Below are 19368 nucleotides of genomic sequence, written 5' to 3'. Positions count from 1 at the left end.
AAAAAAAAGTACTATTGTACTTTTCTTTTAATATTTCCGATCCTAATTTTCACCCAAAAATGCCCAGAAATGTGGGTTTCAGGAGTTTTATGCTTTTCAAGAGTTTCATGGCAATGGCACTGTACACTCAGTTCTTACCATTTAAGAATTCTTGAGGTCTCAGATTTCCAATTGCTGAAGAAATTATTCAGAAAGCAAGCAGGAAAGAACTATTAAAATTTTCAAAAGAATGTCTATAAAGAATGCTTCGAAAAGCAACAAAATTTCCGGAATCAGTATATACAGTGTCAAGGAGACTACTCTGAACGATACCCATCTGAACAGCTCGTAAGCTTTATAATTTCCTAAATATTAGTTCAAGGTCCAAACCTTTTGATCACATCTTATATATTCAAGAACAACTTTAGTAATGTATAACATATTAAGCAATCTTAAAACTTGAAACTTAAGCAATCGCACTTACTCCATCAACACGAGCTCGATACCACTTGCAATCCAAAGAATACAAAGCTGCACACAGATCTCCAACTCTGGGTAGTTCAAAATTAGGGGATTTGCTTGAAGCTAAATCCTGAAGGTGAGTTTCTACTTGTTCTAAAGTACGTAGCTCGGACACTTTTTGTATCCACAATGCATCAGGATTAGTGACAAAGGATATAGTAACCTGTAAATAAATAGAAGGAAATAATATATAAATATATAATTGTGAATTAATTCACATAAGAACAAACTAGCAAAAGGATGAGATCCAAATAAGAAAACCTAAAAAATATAAAAAAAACTGATTAAGAAATAAATATGCACTATTTGGCAGTAAAAATGCCTGACCTAAAAGGAGAGGATGGATCTGTTTGAAAATATGTATGAAAATTTTCCTTAAAGTAAAATTATGTCAATAACTGGTCTTCGCAGTCAGTGCACAATATCACTCAATTATCGTGCTTGTGTGTGTGTTAATTGGTATTAGTTATGCACCTAATTATCATTTTATGAGGCTGTTCCATAAAAAATGATCATAATTCTTCATAAGCAATCGTGCTATTTCTATCTGAGCTGTGGAATTTAAGACCAAACCAAGCTGATCAGATAGCATGGTGTGACTTGGCAGTCGGTCAAGTTTGTGCCTGGTTAGTTTCACCTACCTACATATCAATGGACATGACAGATGAGGAAGAGTATGCTGCTCTCCAATTTTGTTTCTGTTTCAAGAAAAGATCAGCTGAAGCATATGCAATGTTAAAAGAGGCCTGTGGTAAAGCTAAGTTTCACAGATTGCATATGGTTTAGAATGAATACAGGTGTTTTAAAACATTTAAAGATGAACATAAAATAAATACATATAACGACTTAGATTACAAACGTAATATAATTAATAACATAACATAATTAATTAATAAATTAATAGAATCATGACTCAGACCAGAGCAGCAAAGCAAAAGGCTCAAGCTAATGGAAGTGCTGTGGCTCAGAGCAGAATTGAGGGGGGGCAGTTGTCCTCTGACTCACAGCCTTATAAAATGCACTGTTTGCTTGATGTTTGCAGAGCAATCGGGTACGGGACATGATACTGCCAAGGGGGATGTCTTTGTGTGTGTGCGCGATGCAAGGAGTGTATCGATATCAGGCAACAACTCGGCGTTCTTGTGGGCCTATATGAGAGCTTGAAGGACAGGGTGGATGCCCTCGAAGAAACTAAATTGAGGGGCCCATCAAGCTCTCAGCTGCCCACATCAACGCCAGAGCTTGCACTTGGGCATCGCGTGACACAGAGACAACCCCTAAGGCAGAATGCGCTGGTCCCGAAGGAACTAGTAGTTGTTGGTGACTCTATTGTCAGGGAAACGGGGAACATGCTTTGTAAAAAAGATAGGTGGAACAGGACCAGGGTATGTCTGCCAGGGGCAAAGGTTGATGACGTTGTAGAGCGAATATCATCTTTTAAGGGCACAAAAGGTGATATAGTTGTACACGTTGGCACTGATAATATTAAGAGTAGGAGACCGTCAGAATTACTTAACAAGTACAGGTCACTGTTGAACAAAAGCCGAGAATTAGGGTTCAATTTGAAAGTGTCTGCAATTCTGCCCAGACACGATAGGAGGGAGTATATGATGAGAGCCTTATCGATCAATTCGGCCCTGGAAAGATTGTGCAAGGCTCAAGGGGTAGAATTTTTTTCAGCCTGGAACTGTACTTGTTAACAGGAGAGATTTCTTCTACAGGGATGGGATACACTTAAATAGAAAGGGTGCAAGAATATTTACTGATGCTATCGAGGCAGTGTTAGGTGGGTCGGAAAACTGCTAGCTTGGGGGGAGACAAAGACCAATAGATTGACAGTAGCCACTGGCAGAGGTGAAAGAGATTCTTGCACTGCTTCTATTAGAATGAGCAGAAGCCTGAAAAACAAGATGCATGGTATTTCAGAGACTGCTGGGAGCCATTGCGGTACAAGTAAACACATGGGTTGTGTTAGGGTAGCTAAGAATAGAAACAGGTGCAGGTATACTTGCGTGTACACCAATGCTAGGAGTTTAGTAAATAAATTTGATGAATTTGAGGTATTGCTCAAAACATCGAAGGCAGATATTGTTGGGATATCAGAGACGTGGTGTCACACAGATATAAGGGATGCAGAACTGCAATTTGGGGAGTACAACGTCTACAGAAAGGATAGACAGGATAGGAAGGGGAGAGGGGTTATGCTATTAGTTAAGAAACACATAAAAACCAAGGAAGTGAAGCCAGTCGACATCGCTGGACAGTGCAGTGTTGAATCAGTTTGGTGTGATATAAGCATTGGGAGATCAAAATTGAGAGTAGGATTGTGCTATAGGCCTAATGACTCTGATGAGTATAATAAGGAACTGTACAGGGAAATAGAGTGGGTCAGTAAATCAGAGAGTCTTATAATGGGAGATTTTAATTTCCCAGATATTGACTGGAATTTGGGGGCTGGTTACTCACGCACTAGCAGGGCTTTTGTGGATTTATTGGATGATTGTTTTCTAAATCAGCATGTTCGGGAGGCAACTAGAGGGAGTAATACTCTTGATTTGATTATCAGCAGTGATTCTTCATGCATTAAGAATCTGCAGATAAATGAACCACTAGGTGGCAGTGATCACAGTGTGCTGAAGTGGGATTTACTCAAAGAGGTAACTACCATTAGGGGTAAAGGGAAGGGTTATTGCTTCCATAAAGGCGACTACGATGGACTGAGACAGTATTTAAATTCTATACAGTGGGACTAACTGATGATGTTAACAACAGCAAATTCAAAATGTGAAGCATTCAAAGAACTTATCTTGGAAGCTACTAGGCTTTACATACCAACTAAGAAATATTGTTCAAGGTTTAGGCCAAAATGGATGTCAGATGAACTAATGAGGCATATGGCAGAGAAGAAAAATGCATGGGATACATACAAATTAACACATGACAGAGAAGCCTATGATAGATACAAGTTGATATGCAACCAAGTTACAAAGGAGGTTAGGCAGGCGAAGGCAGATTACGAGAAATCCTTGGCAAGGTATGCAAAGAAAAACAGCAAAGAGTTCTTTACTTATGTAAACTCTAGAAGAAAGGGGATGAATCAGATTGGTCCACTTGATATTGATGGGTCAAGTGTTGATGATCCTGCTCAGGTAGCTAACAAACTAAATGAATATTTTGCATCGACATTCACACATGAGGAGTTATTCAGCGAGGGGAATGCCAGAGGTGTATTCAACTCTAGCAGTAAGCTACAGAATCTTGAAATAACTGGGAGTAAAGTGGAGGAGAAACTGTTGAAGATAAACACAAGAAAGGCACCCGGGGTGGATGGGATCAATCCAGTTATATTAAAGGAGGCAGCAAAGGAAGTAAGCAAATCCTTAGCCATAATTATGAGAGCTTCCTTGGACTCAGGGGAGGTACCCATAGACTGGAAATGTGCAAATGTGACCCCAATTCACAAATGAGGATCAAAGGCTGACACAAGTAATTATAGACCTGTGAGCTTAACTTCTGTTCCAGGAAAATTAATGGAGGCACTGGTTAAAGAAGCACTGCAGGATCATTTAGACAAGACTTCAGTTATAGCTCAGACACAGCATGGTTTTGTTAAGGGGAAGTCTTGCCTGACCAACTTGATTGGATACTATGATGCAGTCACAAAAGAACTGGATGCAGGGAATAACTTTGATATTATATACTTGGATCTTAGAAAGGCTTTTGATACTGTTGCACATGGAAGACTGCGACACAAATTGGAGCAGTGTGACATTGGAGGCAAATTGCTGCTATGGATAAAGGGGTGGTTGATGGGGAGAAGACAGAGAGTGGTAATCAATGGACACTGCTCATCGTGGACTGATGTTATTAGTGGAGTCCCTCAGGGCTCAGTGTTGGGTCCATTATTGTTTTCTGTATTTATAAATGATATTGATGATGGTATATCGGGCTTAATGTGCAAGTTTGCAGACGATACAAAGGTTGGCAGGGTTGTCAAGGACACTACTGACACTATGCTGCTGCAACAGGATCTGGAAAGGTTGAGCAGATGGGCTGAGAGGTGGCAAATGAAGTTTAACATTGACAAATGTAAAGTACTACACATGGGAAACAGCAACCCCAGAGCAACGTATCAACTCTGTGGTACTACACTGACAGTGGTAGAGAATGAAAGGGACTTGGGGGTGGTTGTGCAGGCAGATATGAAGTTCTCTGAGCAGTGCAGACGGGCTGCAAGAGTAGCTCATGGAGTATTGTCAATGATATACAGGAATTTTTCCAGCAGGGATAAGGAGGTGATTATTCCACTGTATAAGGCGATGGTCAGGCCACACCTAGAGTACTGTATACAGGTCTGGAGGCCTCATTTCAAGAAGGATGTAGAGCTGCTGGAACGAGTACAGAGAAGGGCAACAAGATTAGTGAATGGAACAAAGGGGTGCTCTTACGAAGAAAGGCTTAAGTTTTGCAAATTACAGTGTCTGGAGACTAGGCACCAGCGAGGTGATCTGATAGAGGTGTATAAAGCCTTGAATGGTTTAAGCATGCTCAATGCTGATGGGATTCTTCCTCTAGCTCAGAAAAATCACCTGAGAGGGCATAAATTCAAATTGAGGAAAGACAGATGTAGGATAGACGTGCGGAAATTTGGCTTTAGCCAGCGGGTGGTTGGTTGGTGGAACAGACTTCCATCCCTTGTGGTAGAGGTTGATAGCCTAAATAAGTTTAAGGCTCAGCTGGACAGGTATTTTGAACGAACAGAGGGGTGAAGTGGAAGTGGGTTTTTTTTTTTTTTTTATTTTGGCTGATGCTGCATAAGCTTGCTTTCTTGCATCAAATGCCTCTACTAATGCTAATGCTAACATGATTCAAGCACTAAAATTGGCAGTCCTGGAGCTCCAACCATTGCTGTCACCATAAAAATCATAAACACTGTTTCTGTAATCGTGAGAGATGATCGTCGTATAACTGTAAGACAACTGGCAGAGATGTTGAGCCTATCAGTAGGCAGCACGCACAGTATTCTCCAAAATCCTTTGCATATAACACATTTCTGTATGCCTGGTTCCCAAGACGACTCACATCTGAGCAACAGCAAGTTCACAGTGAGGTTTGTGAGTAACTGCACTGGATGGTTACTGAAGATGGCGAGGTTCTGCCCAAAGTGATAACAGCAGATAAGATGTGGCTTCATCATCTCAACCCAAAGAGCAAGCAACAATGCTGCTTGGAAATTTATGTCATTGTCAACACTGAAAAAAGCAAAAAAAAAAAAAAAAAAAAAAAAAGGTTATGGTCATCTCTTTTTCTGACATTCAAGAAATGGTTTACCAGCATGTTGTGGCACGTCATACGACTGTTGCGGGAACTTACTACAGAACTGTACTGTACACTTTGTGGGATCCCATTCATTGCAAATGACACAACTGTACAACAACGTGAGACCTCACATTTCTCATACTGTCAATGAGTACTTAGCCAAAATTCATGTCACATGTGTTCCTCATCCGCCCTACAGCACTGACCTTGCATCCTGCGAAAAATGTTTCCAGTTGTCAGAAGTTATAAAGACATTGTATTCCATCGTGTTTTTTACGAATGGCACAAGTATTGGAGTAAGTGCATTTTGTCAAACTGGGACTACTTTGAAAAGGACCATCAAAATATGGATGATTAATAAAGGTACGTTGTAAAAAAAAATTATGATCATTTTTTTTTTTTTTTTTTTTTTATCGAACAGCACTCGTACTTACTAAATTGATGTAAGATGTATGTCCCTCCCCTTATAAGCAATAAGGCAAAGCAGTATTACTCCTATATATATATATATATATATATATATATATATATATACTGTGTTGCCACTTTATTAGGTACACCTACCTAGTAGCGTGTTGAGCCTCCTTTAGCCTTCAAAATAGCCTGAATTCATCTAGGCATGGATTGAAAAATGCTGAAAACGTGCGGGAATGGAGTACCATGCAGACATCAGTGTGTCACGCAGTTTCTTGAGATTCGAGAGAGGTGTAGGCCTGCAGCAAACAGTTCTTTCCAGCTGATCCCAAAGATGTTCAATAGGATTCATATCCAGGGACTGAGCGGGCCAATGCAGCAAAGAAAAGTCATTGTAATGTTCCTGGAACCATTCCATAGTGATTCGGGCTTTGTGCACCAGTGCATTATTCTGCTGGAAGTGACCATCTGACTGAGGATAAACTGTCAACATGAATGGATGCACTTGGTCAGCAACGATGTTTAGGTACGAGGTGGCATTCAGACGTGAATTTATGGGTATCAATGGACCCAACATGTGCCAAGAAAACATTCCCCACACCATAATATTGCTCCCACCACCTTGCACAGTAGTCATCAGACATGACAGGTCCATGGATTCATGTTGTTTTTGCCAAATTCTGAGCCTTCCATCAACATGATGCACCAAGAACTTCGACTCATCAGACCAAGCAACTGTTTTCCAATCCTCAATAGTCCATTGCTGGTGTTACTGTGCCCACAGGAGGCATGCTCTCTTGTCCTTCATTAATAACAAAGGTACATGATGTGGCTGTCGGCTGTTGTAGCCCATTCGCAACAAAGTGCAACTTGTGGTCCATTGCAATATTTTGTTCTGCACGTTCTCACTTGATGTGTGATGTTGTGGCCCATCTGTTTGCTTGCACAATTCTAGTCAACCTCCTCTGACCTCTCTCATCAATAAGTGATTTTCTTCCACAGGAATGCCATTGAGAGGATGTTTTCTGTTCGTTGCACCATTCTTGATACACTCTTGAAACTGTGGTGTGTGAAAAGTTCAGGAGAATTGCCATTTCAGAGATGCTTTATCCAGCATATCTTGCACCTACTACCATGCCATGTTCGAAGTCCATTAAATCACTCCCTTTTTCCCATTCTTGATACGGTTTGTATGCTTAACTGATACTAGAAAGGTTGTTCTGCTGCATTTATATCCACAACTGTGGTTATGTGACTTGCAACATTGTGGGACAAACCATTTGTGTGCACAGCAGGAGTGTACCTAATAAAGTGACACATCTTTTGTGGCACAAAAATGCCACGAAAGATGTTTACACATCAGGAATCAACATTAGTGAATGCATTACTGTAATTTAATTGCATCATTACCGGAAATGATGTAATTTGTGTCATTTCTATGTCGGAATTTGTGATAAATTATTGTTAGCCATATGGTGCAAGGAAGTCCGAGACTTATGCTGCACCAGCCAAAAAAAATACCCGAGTTACCCTGTGTGTGAGAGAGAGAGAGAGAGAGAGAGAGAGAGTAGAAAGGAATCACCAAGAAAGAGAAGATGATATCCAGTTCAGGATCCTGGGTGTGCCAAGCTCGTATTCACCAGATGTAAGCCCCTGGGGTGAATTGGTTTTACTTCAGTCCAAAATTTAGTAGGTGCCACCAAAGATATTTTACATCAATAAATTAATCTGGTATTTCCAAACCAAAGGTATACCGATAGAATGTGCCTCTACTGGTATGCTTCTTAGGCTTCTATAGTTTAGTTGAACTTTGCATTACTGCATAGAGAGGAGGATTTTCAATGGACAGTAGCTTGCAGAAACCCCAACAAATATATGTTCATTATATGTATAGGACCATTATTAATAGTAGCTTTTAGGGTTGGGCGATTATCAAACTGAATTAGATAATAAAATTGTTCCCAACTGGCTCTGTGAAAATTCCCGGCGATTCATTGGTAGGAACAATATTCTATGCTTGTATGTATTTTGCAAATTATGAGAGAGAGTGGTCACAGCTGTGAAAATCAGTTAGTACTGTCTACACAATACTAATATAAATGGAGGAGGAACATATGAACAAGTCAATCGAAGAGCAAAGCTCCTGTGGGGAAATGAATATATGAGGTATGGCTATTAAATAACAAGATCATGCAAAGCCATTACACACCAAGCACCACTTTTGAAATAAAGGCACAGCAGATGACCTGGAACCTTTTTAACAGAACTAAAGAAAACAGCAACTGAAAGTTATAAGTTATTGTCAAGTTTATAGGAAATATACTATGTCAAGAGCTCATGTTTGAATGGTATAAAAGATCTGTAGAAGGAAGAGACAATGTGGAAGACAATGAAAGATTAGGCCATCCCGTATCCATGAAAATTGATTAAAATGTGGACTGGGTAAGAACATCAATAAGAAGTGATCATTGTTTAAGTATTAGAATGTTTCATAAGAACTAAACAAAGAAAGTGAGAAATTTTGAGAAAAGTGTGTGGCAAGATGGTGCCAAAAATTTTGAATGAAGATCAAAGAATGAGAAGACTCCAAGTTCTGAAGAAGATCCAGACTTTCTAAGTAGAGTAAACCCCCTGCTATTCGCAGGGATTACGTTCCTGAGAAATGCCACGAATACCGAAAATGCGAATACTGAGTTATGGCTCCCATAGTAATAAAGGGGTTCCGTTCCAAAGTATGAAATATATAAGAAAAACTAGTCTAAAATTTTGTCTATGTATGTCTTTATATATATACCTTCATAATATGACTATGTAAATAGTGAAATGCAAGCATAAGGCATCGAAATAAAAATAAGAAACAATTTAATATTAAATATAATTTTTATTAGAAATTTCAAACAAATCTTTCAATCCAGCACCTTTGCTATAGCTAAAAAAACTTATCCTGCCAGTGCTATCACCAGTTTCGCTAAAGTGTTGATAAAGGTGTTTTGCCTTTTCACAAATGATGAGTGAACTTAACGGAATTTAATTTGAGTTTGGTCTTCTACCCACAGATTTAAAGCTTTTTTCCATTTTTTCTAATTTAACATCACGAGTTACAGAGCAAATTTTTGAAGCAATTAGCGCGTTTTCACGGACACTAGAAAGAGACATGAATTGTGGAAGGATGGCGCCATCGAGACAAAGCTCCAGTGCTCAACTGAACAATACTCAATGTGCTCTCTCAACCAGTTTATAGCCAAAAAACATGCACTCTACTCAACACCAACAACCCCTTGTGACTTTTTTTTTCTCAAGGGAACACATTTTCAGTCCAATGAAGACATTCAGAAAAGGACCAAAGTGTTTTTGGACAAAAGGGCTTACAGAAGATGACTTCCAGAAATGATTCTGTGCTTGTAAGAAGCATATAGAACAGTATGTGCAAGCCAAGAGAATTATTATTTTGAAGGGGATAACTTGTAAAGTATGAAGTATTTCATTGTATTTATTTTATTGCATAAGTCTTATTTAATAACCACACCTTGTATGTATGCATATGTGTTTAGTACTACTAGTTGAGTTTTCAAGCAAAGTAGACTCCATGTACAGAGAATCACACAAAGTGTGGTGTGCAGTTAAGTTGACAGAAAGCATGGGGCATGCGCCAAGTGATTTACTAAATTGCCAAGTTCTGCATTGGAGTACTTTGTTAGGAGTTACATAAAATGGTGACAAAGGTGGGGATAATGCTAAGCACAATCAGAACTGTGGGTGTTAGAGAAGTGCAAAGTTGGATAGGTCTGGATGGTAAGTTTCTATGAACACAAATTGCTATTTCTCCTCTTTCTTGTGAAAAAACAAATCCGAAAAATAAAAGAGTCAAGTCCTAATTTGTCGTTTTAGCATATATCTTGAGCAACAGGGAATATAATTTGAAAACATATATGCATTTTGTAAACAAATGCAGGCCAAATTATACTGATGTATTAGCATTATCAAAGGCATTAACAGAGTTCTGCATTGAACTTCTTTAAGTTTTCAATCTAAACTATGACATATGGAAGTTTGTTCCAAATATCAACCACCTGTTGGCTAAAGGCAAATTTCTGCACATCTATTCTACAATTGTCTTTCCTCAATTTGAATTTATGTCCTGTCAGGTGAGTAATCTGAGCAAGAGGAATAATTCCATCAGCACTGAGCTTGCTTAAACCATTCAAGTCATTATGCACCTCAATCAGATCACCTCACAGGTGCCTAGTCTCCAGATTTAATTTGCAGAACTTAAGCCTTTTTTTTTGGTATCAGCAACTCTTCGTTCCATTTGCCAATCTTGTTGCCCTTCTCAGTGCTCATTCCAGCAGCTCTACATCCTTCCTAAAATGAAACCGCCAGATTTGTATGCAGTACTCAAGGTGTTGCCTGTGGCCTGACCATTGCCTTATACAAGGGGACAATCATTTCCTTATCCCAGCTAACAAAATTCCTGTATTCCAACTGACAACACACCATGTGCTACAATTGCAACCTGTCTGCACTACTCAGAAAACTTCATATCTGACTACACAATTACCCCCAGGTCCTTTTCATTCTCCACTACCCTGGGGATAGTACCATACAGTTGGTATGTTACGCTGTGGTTACTGCTACCCATATGCAGTAGTTTACATTTCTTTAAACTTTTTAAGTCACCTAAGATAAACTACTGCACATCTTAGGCCTAAGTAGTTTACATTGCCTAGGTCGATGTGATGTTGAACAAGGACTTGATATGGGTAGCAGTAACCCCGGAGAAATGTATCAAATGGGTGGCATTACACTCGGGGTAGTGGAGAACGAAAGAAGCCTGGGGTAATTATGCAGTCATATTGAAGTTTCCTGGGCAGTGCAGACAAGCTGCCAGAGTAGGTCATGGAGTGTTGTCAATGATATACAGGAATTTTGCAAGCTGGGATAAGGAGGTGATTATCCCCTTTTATAAGGCAATAGTCACGCCATACTTTGAGTAATGCATACAGGTCTGGAATACTCATTTTAGGAAGGATGTAGAGTTACTAGAACGAGTACAGAGAAGGGCAACAAGACTGGTGAGGGGGAACAAAGTGGTGTGCTTACAAAGAAAGGCTTAAGTTCTGAAAATTGCAGTGTCTGGAGACTAAGAACCTGGAAAGCAATCTGGTTTAGGGGAATAAGTCCTTGAATAGCTTGAGCTGGCTCAATGTTGATGAGATTCTTCCTGTTGCTCAGATTAAAAACCTGAGGGGACAAACTGAAATTGAGGAAAGACAGTTGTCGAATAGATGTGCAGAAATTTTTCTTTAGACAGCAGGTAGTTCATTGCTGGAACAAACTTCCATCTGTTATTGCGGAAGTTGATGGCTTAAATAAATTCAAGGTAGAACTAGACAAACATTTAGAATAACTGGATGGGTGAAATAGGAAGGGGTGTTTTTTTTTTTTTTTTTTTTGCTGATGCTGTATAAGCTTGCTTTCTTGCATTATATGCCCTCTACTAATGCTAATGTATACACTATATATATATTTATATAGTGTATACACTACATAACCATATTTATGCTCCTTATATCAATCAACATCACGGGCATATTATTATAGGCAATCTTAAAATCATTAAGAACCATGACCTAAAAACTGCTATGAGCAAAGGTTTTAAATACAGCCCTATAAATAAAGTTAAACTTAATAGTATCAATAAAGTATTATATTTAGATCTAATGCATTTTGTTAACAAACTTGCTTCATAATTCTACATGAAGCATACCAAAATTGGATTATTATCATCTATCATGACATTGTAAAGACATATCTAATGCCTACAAACTGTACAATAACTTTCACGCACCCTACTACAACCTTAAAAAACATATAATAGAATTACAAGACAATTTTTATTAACATCCCGGTAGATAAAGCTTCTAATAACTTTGTCATATTTTGTAAGCAAATTTACTGTATTCAGCTCAAAAAGGAAATGGAAAATAGTTCCACTTTCACTGCCTGCCATCTTAATCCTTCAGCCACAGTTAAACTGCTTTACATTAAAAAACTACACCCAAAGAACTCAACCCTAACATTTCTCTATATGATTGCAAATATTTGCAATCATATAGAGAAATTGAAATAAATGGAAATATTCCATAAACAACCCAAAGGTTTCAGATTCATTACTAACTCTAAAAACAGTGGCTGCTACCTTCTAGTCAAACACCAATAGTTTGTTTATAGATAATTTTCCCATCAAATATATAGTTATTTAGTAAACAGAGGTTTACTTAGTTGTTCCATGTTTTTTTTTTTTTTTTTTATGTAAACCCCAAACATGAGAGGTATTAGAACCTATAGTACTTAGTACCGTGCTTGGGTTGGAGGTTGAGAAGACGAAAGAAGATATTTGTTGAAATTGGACTTGAATTTCTGTAGACTGTAATTTTCAGGAAATACGTATGAAGGAAGGTTGTTCCAGAAAACGGCAGTTGAATGAATAAACGAGGAAGATGAAAAGTCCTGTGAGTTTGAAGTTGGACAGTAAATGGATTTGGCTGGTGGCGGCACGTGTTCGAACTGTTTTGAAAGAGAGAGAGTGGGAATTATAGAAGCCAATTCAGAAGAACAGTGCCCGTGGAAGTATCTGTAGAGGAGGCATGCAGCAGAAACAGTACGTCTATGAGACAGCGAGTGGAGAGACTCTGTTAGAGATGAATCATTAATTAACCTAACTGCCCTCTTCTGAATGGAATCAAGACACCTAAGAGAGGTGTTCAGGGCACCACCCCAGTTGTGGAAACAATATTCCATGGCAGGGCAGATTTGCGATTTATACAGAGTGAGCAGCTGTTTGGAAGAAAAGTAACGCCGAGAGCGAAAGAGAAAACCAAGTTTTTTAGATGCAGAGGAAGCAATATTTGTAATGTGCTTGTGCCAAGAGAGATTACAAGTCAGGGTAATCCCGAAAAAAAGAGATATATCATTTTGCCTTGAAATCGGAGTGTCACTAAAGATAAGCATAGGAGCAGAAGGATCCTTTTTGTGAGATATAAGACAAGACTGAGTTTTAGAAGGGTTGAAATCAACTAAGTTGTCTTTGCCCCACTGGAGAATTACCTGAAGATCGGCATTTAAGGAATTGGTAGCAGATTTTCAAAAGTTGAAACTGATTGAGCAGGACAAGGTTTCTCAAAATGGAAAGTGGAATGCAATGTGCTATCATCGGCAAAACTATGGATAGGATTTCCAGTCAATGGAAGAAGGTCATTAATATACAAGAGAAAAAGAGTGGGGGAAAGAACTGAATCTTGGGGGACACCGGCATTAGTGGAGAAGTTAGAAGACAGAGAGCCATCTACCACCACCCTCAGTGAGCGATCAGAGAGAAAACTGGATAACCAATTACTAAAAACAGTTGGCAAACCATAAGATGGAAGCTTGTTTAGAACACTTTATGCCAAACACAATCGAAAGCCTTTGAGATGTCAAGAGCAAATACTTGTGTTTCGTCAAACCTTTCCATTGAATTAGTCCATAAATGGGTAACATAAGCCAGAATATCATCAGTGGATCGACACTGATGGAATCCATACTGGCGATCGTTGATCAGATGGAAAGTTTCTAGGTAGTTTAAGAGTTGGCTGTTAATTGATTTCTCAATTACTTTAGAAAGAGTAGAAGTAATTGCAATGGGACGATAATTGGATGGGAGAGATTTGTCACCCTTTTTTAGGAACTGGCTGGATATAATCAAATTTCCAAGCAGAAGGAAAAACACCTTTGGAATAAGAAAGTGAAAAAAGGCAGCAAAGAATAGGATTAAGTTCAGGAGCACAGGTTTTGAGAACAAATGGAGAAATACCACTGGGACCTGGAGCTTTCTTAGCATCAAGATTCGTCAAAATTCTTCTGACATCCTTTTGACGGAAAACCACAGGAGGCATTGAATGGAGCGTGTTGGGAATGGTGCGAAGTGTTTTACCAAGATCATAAATACATGAGTTGGAAGAAAAATGGGATGCTAGCAGGTCAGCTTTATCCTTGGCCGAAGTGAGAACAGAACCATCTGGTGTGGACAGAGGTGGGAGCAGAGATGGGCAAAAGTTGCAGCCAATAGCCTTGGCTAGAGACCATCATGCTCGGCTACCATTAGGGCAAGAAGCAAGTTTTCTACTCTTAGCCTGTTCAAACTCTAGTTTGGACTGATTAATAACTGCTTTACAATTGTTGTGAGCTTTGGTGTAGGCAGAAAATGAAACTGAAGAATTAGAAACAACCAAATTACAATATGCAACATTCTTCTCTTGAACAGACTTAGCACATTTATTGGAAAAACCAAGGTTTAGATAAAGGACGAGATTTTATAGTGGAGTGTGAGATAAAGGATTCCATTCCTGCAAGAATAATTTCACTGACACGATTTGAGCAAACGTTGACATCAGAGGTTTTGAAACAGTAATACGACCAAGGAAAAGAAGAAAAGAAGTCTTGCAGGTCATCCCATTTTGCATTCTTGTAATGCCAAACAACACAAGGTTGGGAATAGCCATGAGATAAAGGTTCCATTGGAGAAGACACAATCACCAAGTTGTGATCTGAAGTGCCTAAAGGACCTCTCACTTCGACCGTGTACTTAGAACAGTTGTTAGTGAGAAAAAGATCTAGCATATTGGCTGTATGATTAGGATTGTCTGGTATTCTTGTAGGTAAATGAACAATCTGTGCAAGATTGGATTTATTTCCTGTTCTTTTATAATTGGATCCATAACTACACCACCTTTAGATTTTTATTCACCATGTTACTTACATCTCTGAAATGATATCACTAAATTTTTGATATAAAATCAACTGACTGTTTTCCTTGGTTTCATTTACTATTATTTCCATAGTAAATTCACACCTGATACTACTTGTGGATCAGTCTAGTGTGGTATACATGGAATTATTTCCTGTTCTTCTATACCTTAAATGTTTCCTTGGAATTGTTGCATATTCATGGACTTATTTCATCTTTAGTCACCATGTTACTTACATCCCTGGAGTTATATAACTTCATAATTGGATATAATGTTATGTGATTCTTTTTCCCTGGTTTCATTCACTACTATTTCCACAGTAAATTCGCACTTGATACTATCGGTGAATTTATCTAGTATTATATACAGGGAATTATTTCCTGTACTATAAATGTTTTCTTGGAATTGTCTCATATGCATAGACATTTTGCATGTTATTTCATGTTCTTTTATAATCGGTTCCATAAAATGCACCTCCTTCGATCTCACGTCATCATGTTACTTATTTCATTGGATTTCGACCAGTTCTTTTTCCTTGGATAGACTACATTTATTAATCTATTTATTTCTCAAAATATTTGATGATTCTTTTTTACTGTACTTTGATACATAATCTTATTATAACATGCCCCATCATTCGGCCTACATGTATATGTTTTTTGCTACCATATAATTCTTTATATATTAACGGTAACATTTAATTTTGTATGACTGTATCACTGTAAAGCCATACTATTCCAACCGCATTTCTTTTTCTTTTCCTTTTTCAACGCTAATTATAAATTATTTCCATGCACTTGTATTCTAAATACGACTATAGACGTCTCTATTTTCTCATTATTTTGAATTTCTTCACAGCTTACTATTAAGTCCGTTTTGCTGCTATAAATTGCTTTCACATGTAGATACACATTGCTCATTTGGTGTAAGCCTGCTTACATTCATCTACTCTACTGAATTTGTGCATTTCAGCTCCCTGCCTTTATCTTTCCTGTCAGTTCATTTTATCTGCACATTTCTTAAAATACTCCAGGTATCGTATACTTTCACTGTCTTATCATACTTTCGGTTTTGTTTTAGATTCATTTCTCAGCATGTCTCGACACTTATATTTTCCTCTCAATAAAGCATTTGATATTAGTTCCCTTTTATACTAACACTTACGAATACCAGAGACCTTACTACAAGGTTGGGGCTTTACAACCCCAGCAAGCTTAGTGTTATTCAGTAACTTTTTCTATACTTTCTATTGTTTATTTTCTAAAGTTCTTCCCGTTCGTTAAATCATTAGTGTAATACAAGGGTGAAACGAACGCTCATACTATACTATTTCCGTTGCTATTTTTTGTCTTTACTGATTTAAATAATCCTTTTTCCCTTCCCATCCTCAATTTAATACCTCACCCTTATACCATTTGCTTGTTCCAAATATATTTTGTAAAATTTATTGATTTCTTATCTTTACAAAATTAAATCCTACACTAAATTCCATATATTTATATTAAACATATTGATATTAACTATTTTTATCCCAGCTCTATACTTATATTAAACATATTGTTATCCCAACTGGATACTTATTTTTACCTAAATAAATTGCACTGCATCTGCATTGGAACTACCTTGTCCATACCGTATTAGAAAATGCTAATTTCTCTTCATTCCTTTTTGGCCTTTCACTTTTCTTCTACTACTATGGACGAGTATAAAAATGCAGTTCCTGATACATAGTCAGGTGTATTCCCCTGATCATGTATCAATATTTATTTCAGCTGACATCAGATCAAGTATTTTTTGCATTACCTATATTAGGCCATCTACTAAATATGTTCTTCCCCCATATCTGATGACAGCTATACCATTTTCATCTTATTTTATTTGCATTTCATTAGTATTTTGTTGTACTAACTTATTCAGCACATAATTTACTTAATTCATCATAACCTCTAGGATATTAACATTTTTTCACCTGTCACTAATCTACTACTCTTCTTTTTCTACTTTCCTCACCCTTATGGTGACTGGCACCTTGTGTAACTTTCACATCCATTTATGCATGCTTAATTAAATTAATATTATTACAACTTATATATATATATATATATATATATACACACAGAGTGTCTGAAAAATATTGGTACAAACATTTAGGAGAGGTAGGTAACATCTAAAGGAATGTGAATTGCATAGGAACCCATAACCGGAAATGTCACTGTAAGTTAGTACATGGCGCTGTTCATCAGTTCGCGAGAGGGAAAATTTCTGGTTTACTCATTCAAGCAGTCGATGCCGCACAAAGAGCATGCATCGATATACGAACTGTGAGCTGGCAGACATGCACCTAGTGTATGGATTAGCAGAGGGCTCACACGGTGTGCGTCCCCATGCAGCACAACATCGCTTCGCAATAAATGTGTGGGAAGGTATGGTCGGTGACTGCTTAGTCGGTCCATACCTATTACCATCCCGCATGAACTCCGCTAAATATCGGATCTTTCTTGAACAAGTTCTACCAGGGTTACTTGACGATGTTCCAGCAAATGTGAGACGCAACATTTGTTTCAACATGACGGGGCGCCTGCCCATTATGGAAGGTATATTCGTGACCATTTGAACAGGCTTTTTGGGCGTCAATGGACTGGCCGGGGTGGACCCGTTGCCTGGCCCCCAAGCTCACCTGAATTATCTGGCCTTGATTTCTTTCCGTGGGGAGCCCTCAAATCTATCGTATATGAATCACCTGTGGAGACGGAAATGGATCTCATGGCGAGACTCGTCTGCACTGCTACTACTGTCAAAGAAACTCCAGGTGTGTTCGACCGTGTCCACCAATCCATGCTGTGTTGGTGTCACGCATGCATCGCGTCTCATGGTGGAAGCATCAGTTGTAACATCATGAAATGCATCCATCTCATACTCCATTGTTAATATTATGTCAAATAAATGTTTGCCACTAATTACTGTCTTGTGTCATTTCTGCTTCTTGTGCCTCTGCTACTATTTTCTCGTGACGTTTCCGGTTATGGGTTCCTATGCGATTCACATTCCTTTAGATGTTACCTACCTCCCCTAAACGTTTGTACCAATATATTTGAGTCACCTTGTATATATATATATATATATATATATTACATGTAATATAAAATCAAAGTTTCAGTTGATGCATAAAAATAAATAAGCAAGGTATGTCAGATGCACCAAAACACGCAAAGCAGCAGTAAAGGATGTAAATGTATATATAAGTATGTAAAAATAGATGAGTCTGATAAAATTTGCATAAATCGAGGTGAAAAATACACAAAGTGCCAAGGACTAGAAAAAAGGAAGTATAGTGTAGGTTTCTAAACATTCTTTCACCTTTTACAAACCTACTATACTTCTTTTTTCTACTATATATACACAGCCATTCTCCAACTTACGTAAAGGTTCATTCCGCAGAACTCTATGTAACTCGAATTTTACATAAGTCGGAATTTCCCTAAATGCTTATGCAGCACTTGCAACTATGCACACTGAATTTGATTGAAGCACAAAAGAAATGTTGAACTAACATGTAAATAGAATTATTTATTCAATATTTTTATCTCATACACAGGAAAAATTACGAGGTGTACAAAATTACAAAATCTTCAAAATTATAAAAAGAGAGAGAAGACAGGCATAATGTCAGCAAGTTTTACCTTTCGAGCATTGTTGCCAAAATTAACTCTCCAGCTAATAAGCACACTGCTGCAGAAGTTGAGGGCTGTGGAGATTTAGAGGGGGTTTTTTCGAATAGATCAATTTCTCTGAAGCTGCAGAATTGGCACTGGAAACTTCAACGCACTCTTTGTTTTGGAAACCAGTGCAATGCTTGCCATAAACTTGGCTTGGGGTTCGCCATACTTATCCTTAATGTCTTCATAAATACTTTTTTTTTTTTTTGCTTGAATGGCCATTAAACTCAGGGGCACTCGCTTCTGAATCTGATATTCCATTCATATTATTAATAGCTTTTCCATCTTTGATATAGCATCTGAACATTGATGATCTTAAATGCGTTGATCCTTTAACATGTTCTTTTATACGAGCACTGTCCTTTAAAAATATTATTCACTGTTGAAACAGTGAAACCTAATTCTGGTGCAACACATGACAAACTCTGTCCTGCTTTGTAATTGTTAATAAATCATCTTTTTTCATTTATAGAAAAATTTTGCTTTGTTTCCTAGCACTGCCACCACTTGAACTTTCTGTTGGCTGCTTTCCCTTCACCATTGTAATAAGTAAATGGAATGAAAAAAAGATTCTGAAAATGTATTTGTTTTGTACATGACTGAAGATTTCAGTGAAGGGAAACACATTTCAC

The 19368-nt window shown here is 38.0% G+C and overlaps 1 protein-coding gene across 1 annotated transcript in view; it reads right to left on the bottom strand.

Annotated features, from left to right (window-relative positions):
* Window positions 1–19368, bottom strand: part of LOC150083237 (tudor domain-containing protein 1-like) — a 657806-nt gene that overhangs the window by 303042 nt on the left and 335396 nt on the right. Inside the window, exon 13 of the mRNA XM_090378447.1 lies at window positions 464–664. Coding sequence (XP_090234573.1) covers window positions 464–664 — 201 coding nt within the window. The remainder of the gene's footprint in view (window positions 1–463; window positions 665–19368) is intronic.

This window comes from Mastigoproctus giganteus, chromosome 7, assembly GCF_048544385.1.
Source record: "Mastigoproctus giganteus isolate SK-2022 chromosome 7, ASM4854438v1, whole genome shotgun sequence".
Lineage (NCBI taxonomy): Eukaryota > Metazoa > Arthropoda > Arachnida > Uropygi > Thelyphonidae > Mastigoproctus > Mastigoproctus giganteus.
The sequence above is the reverse complement of the archived record's forward strand: the minus strand, read 5'-3'. Positions and strand labels throughout refer to the sequence as shown.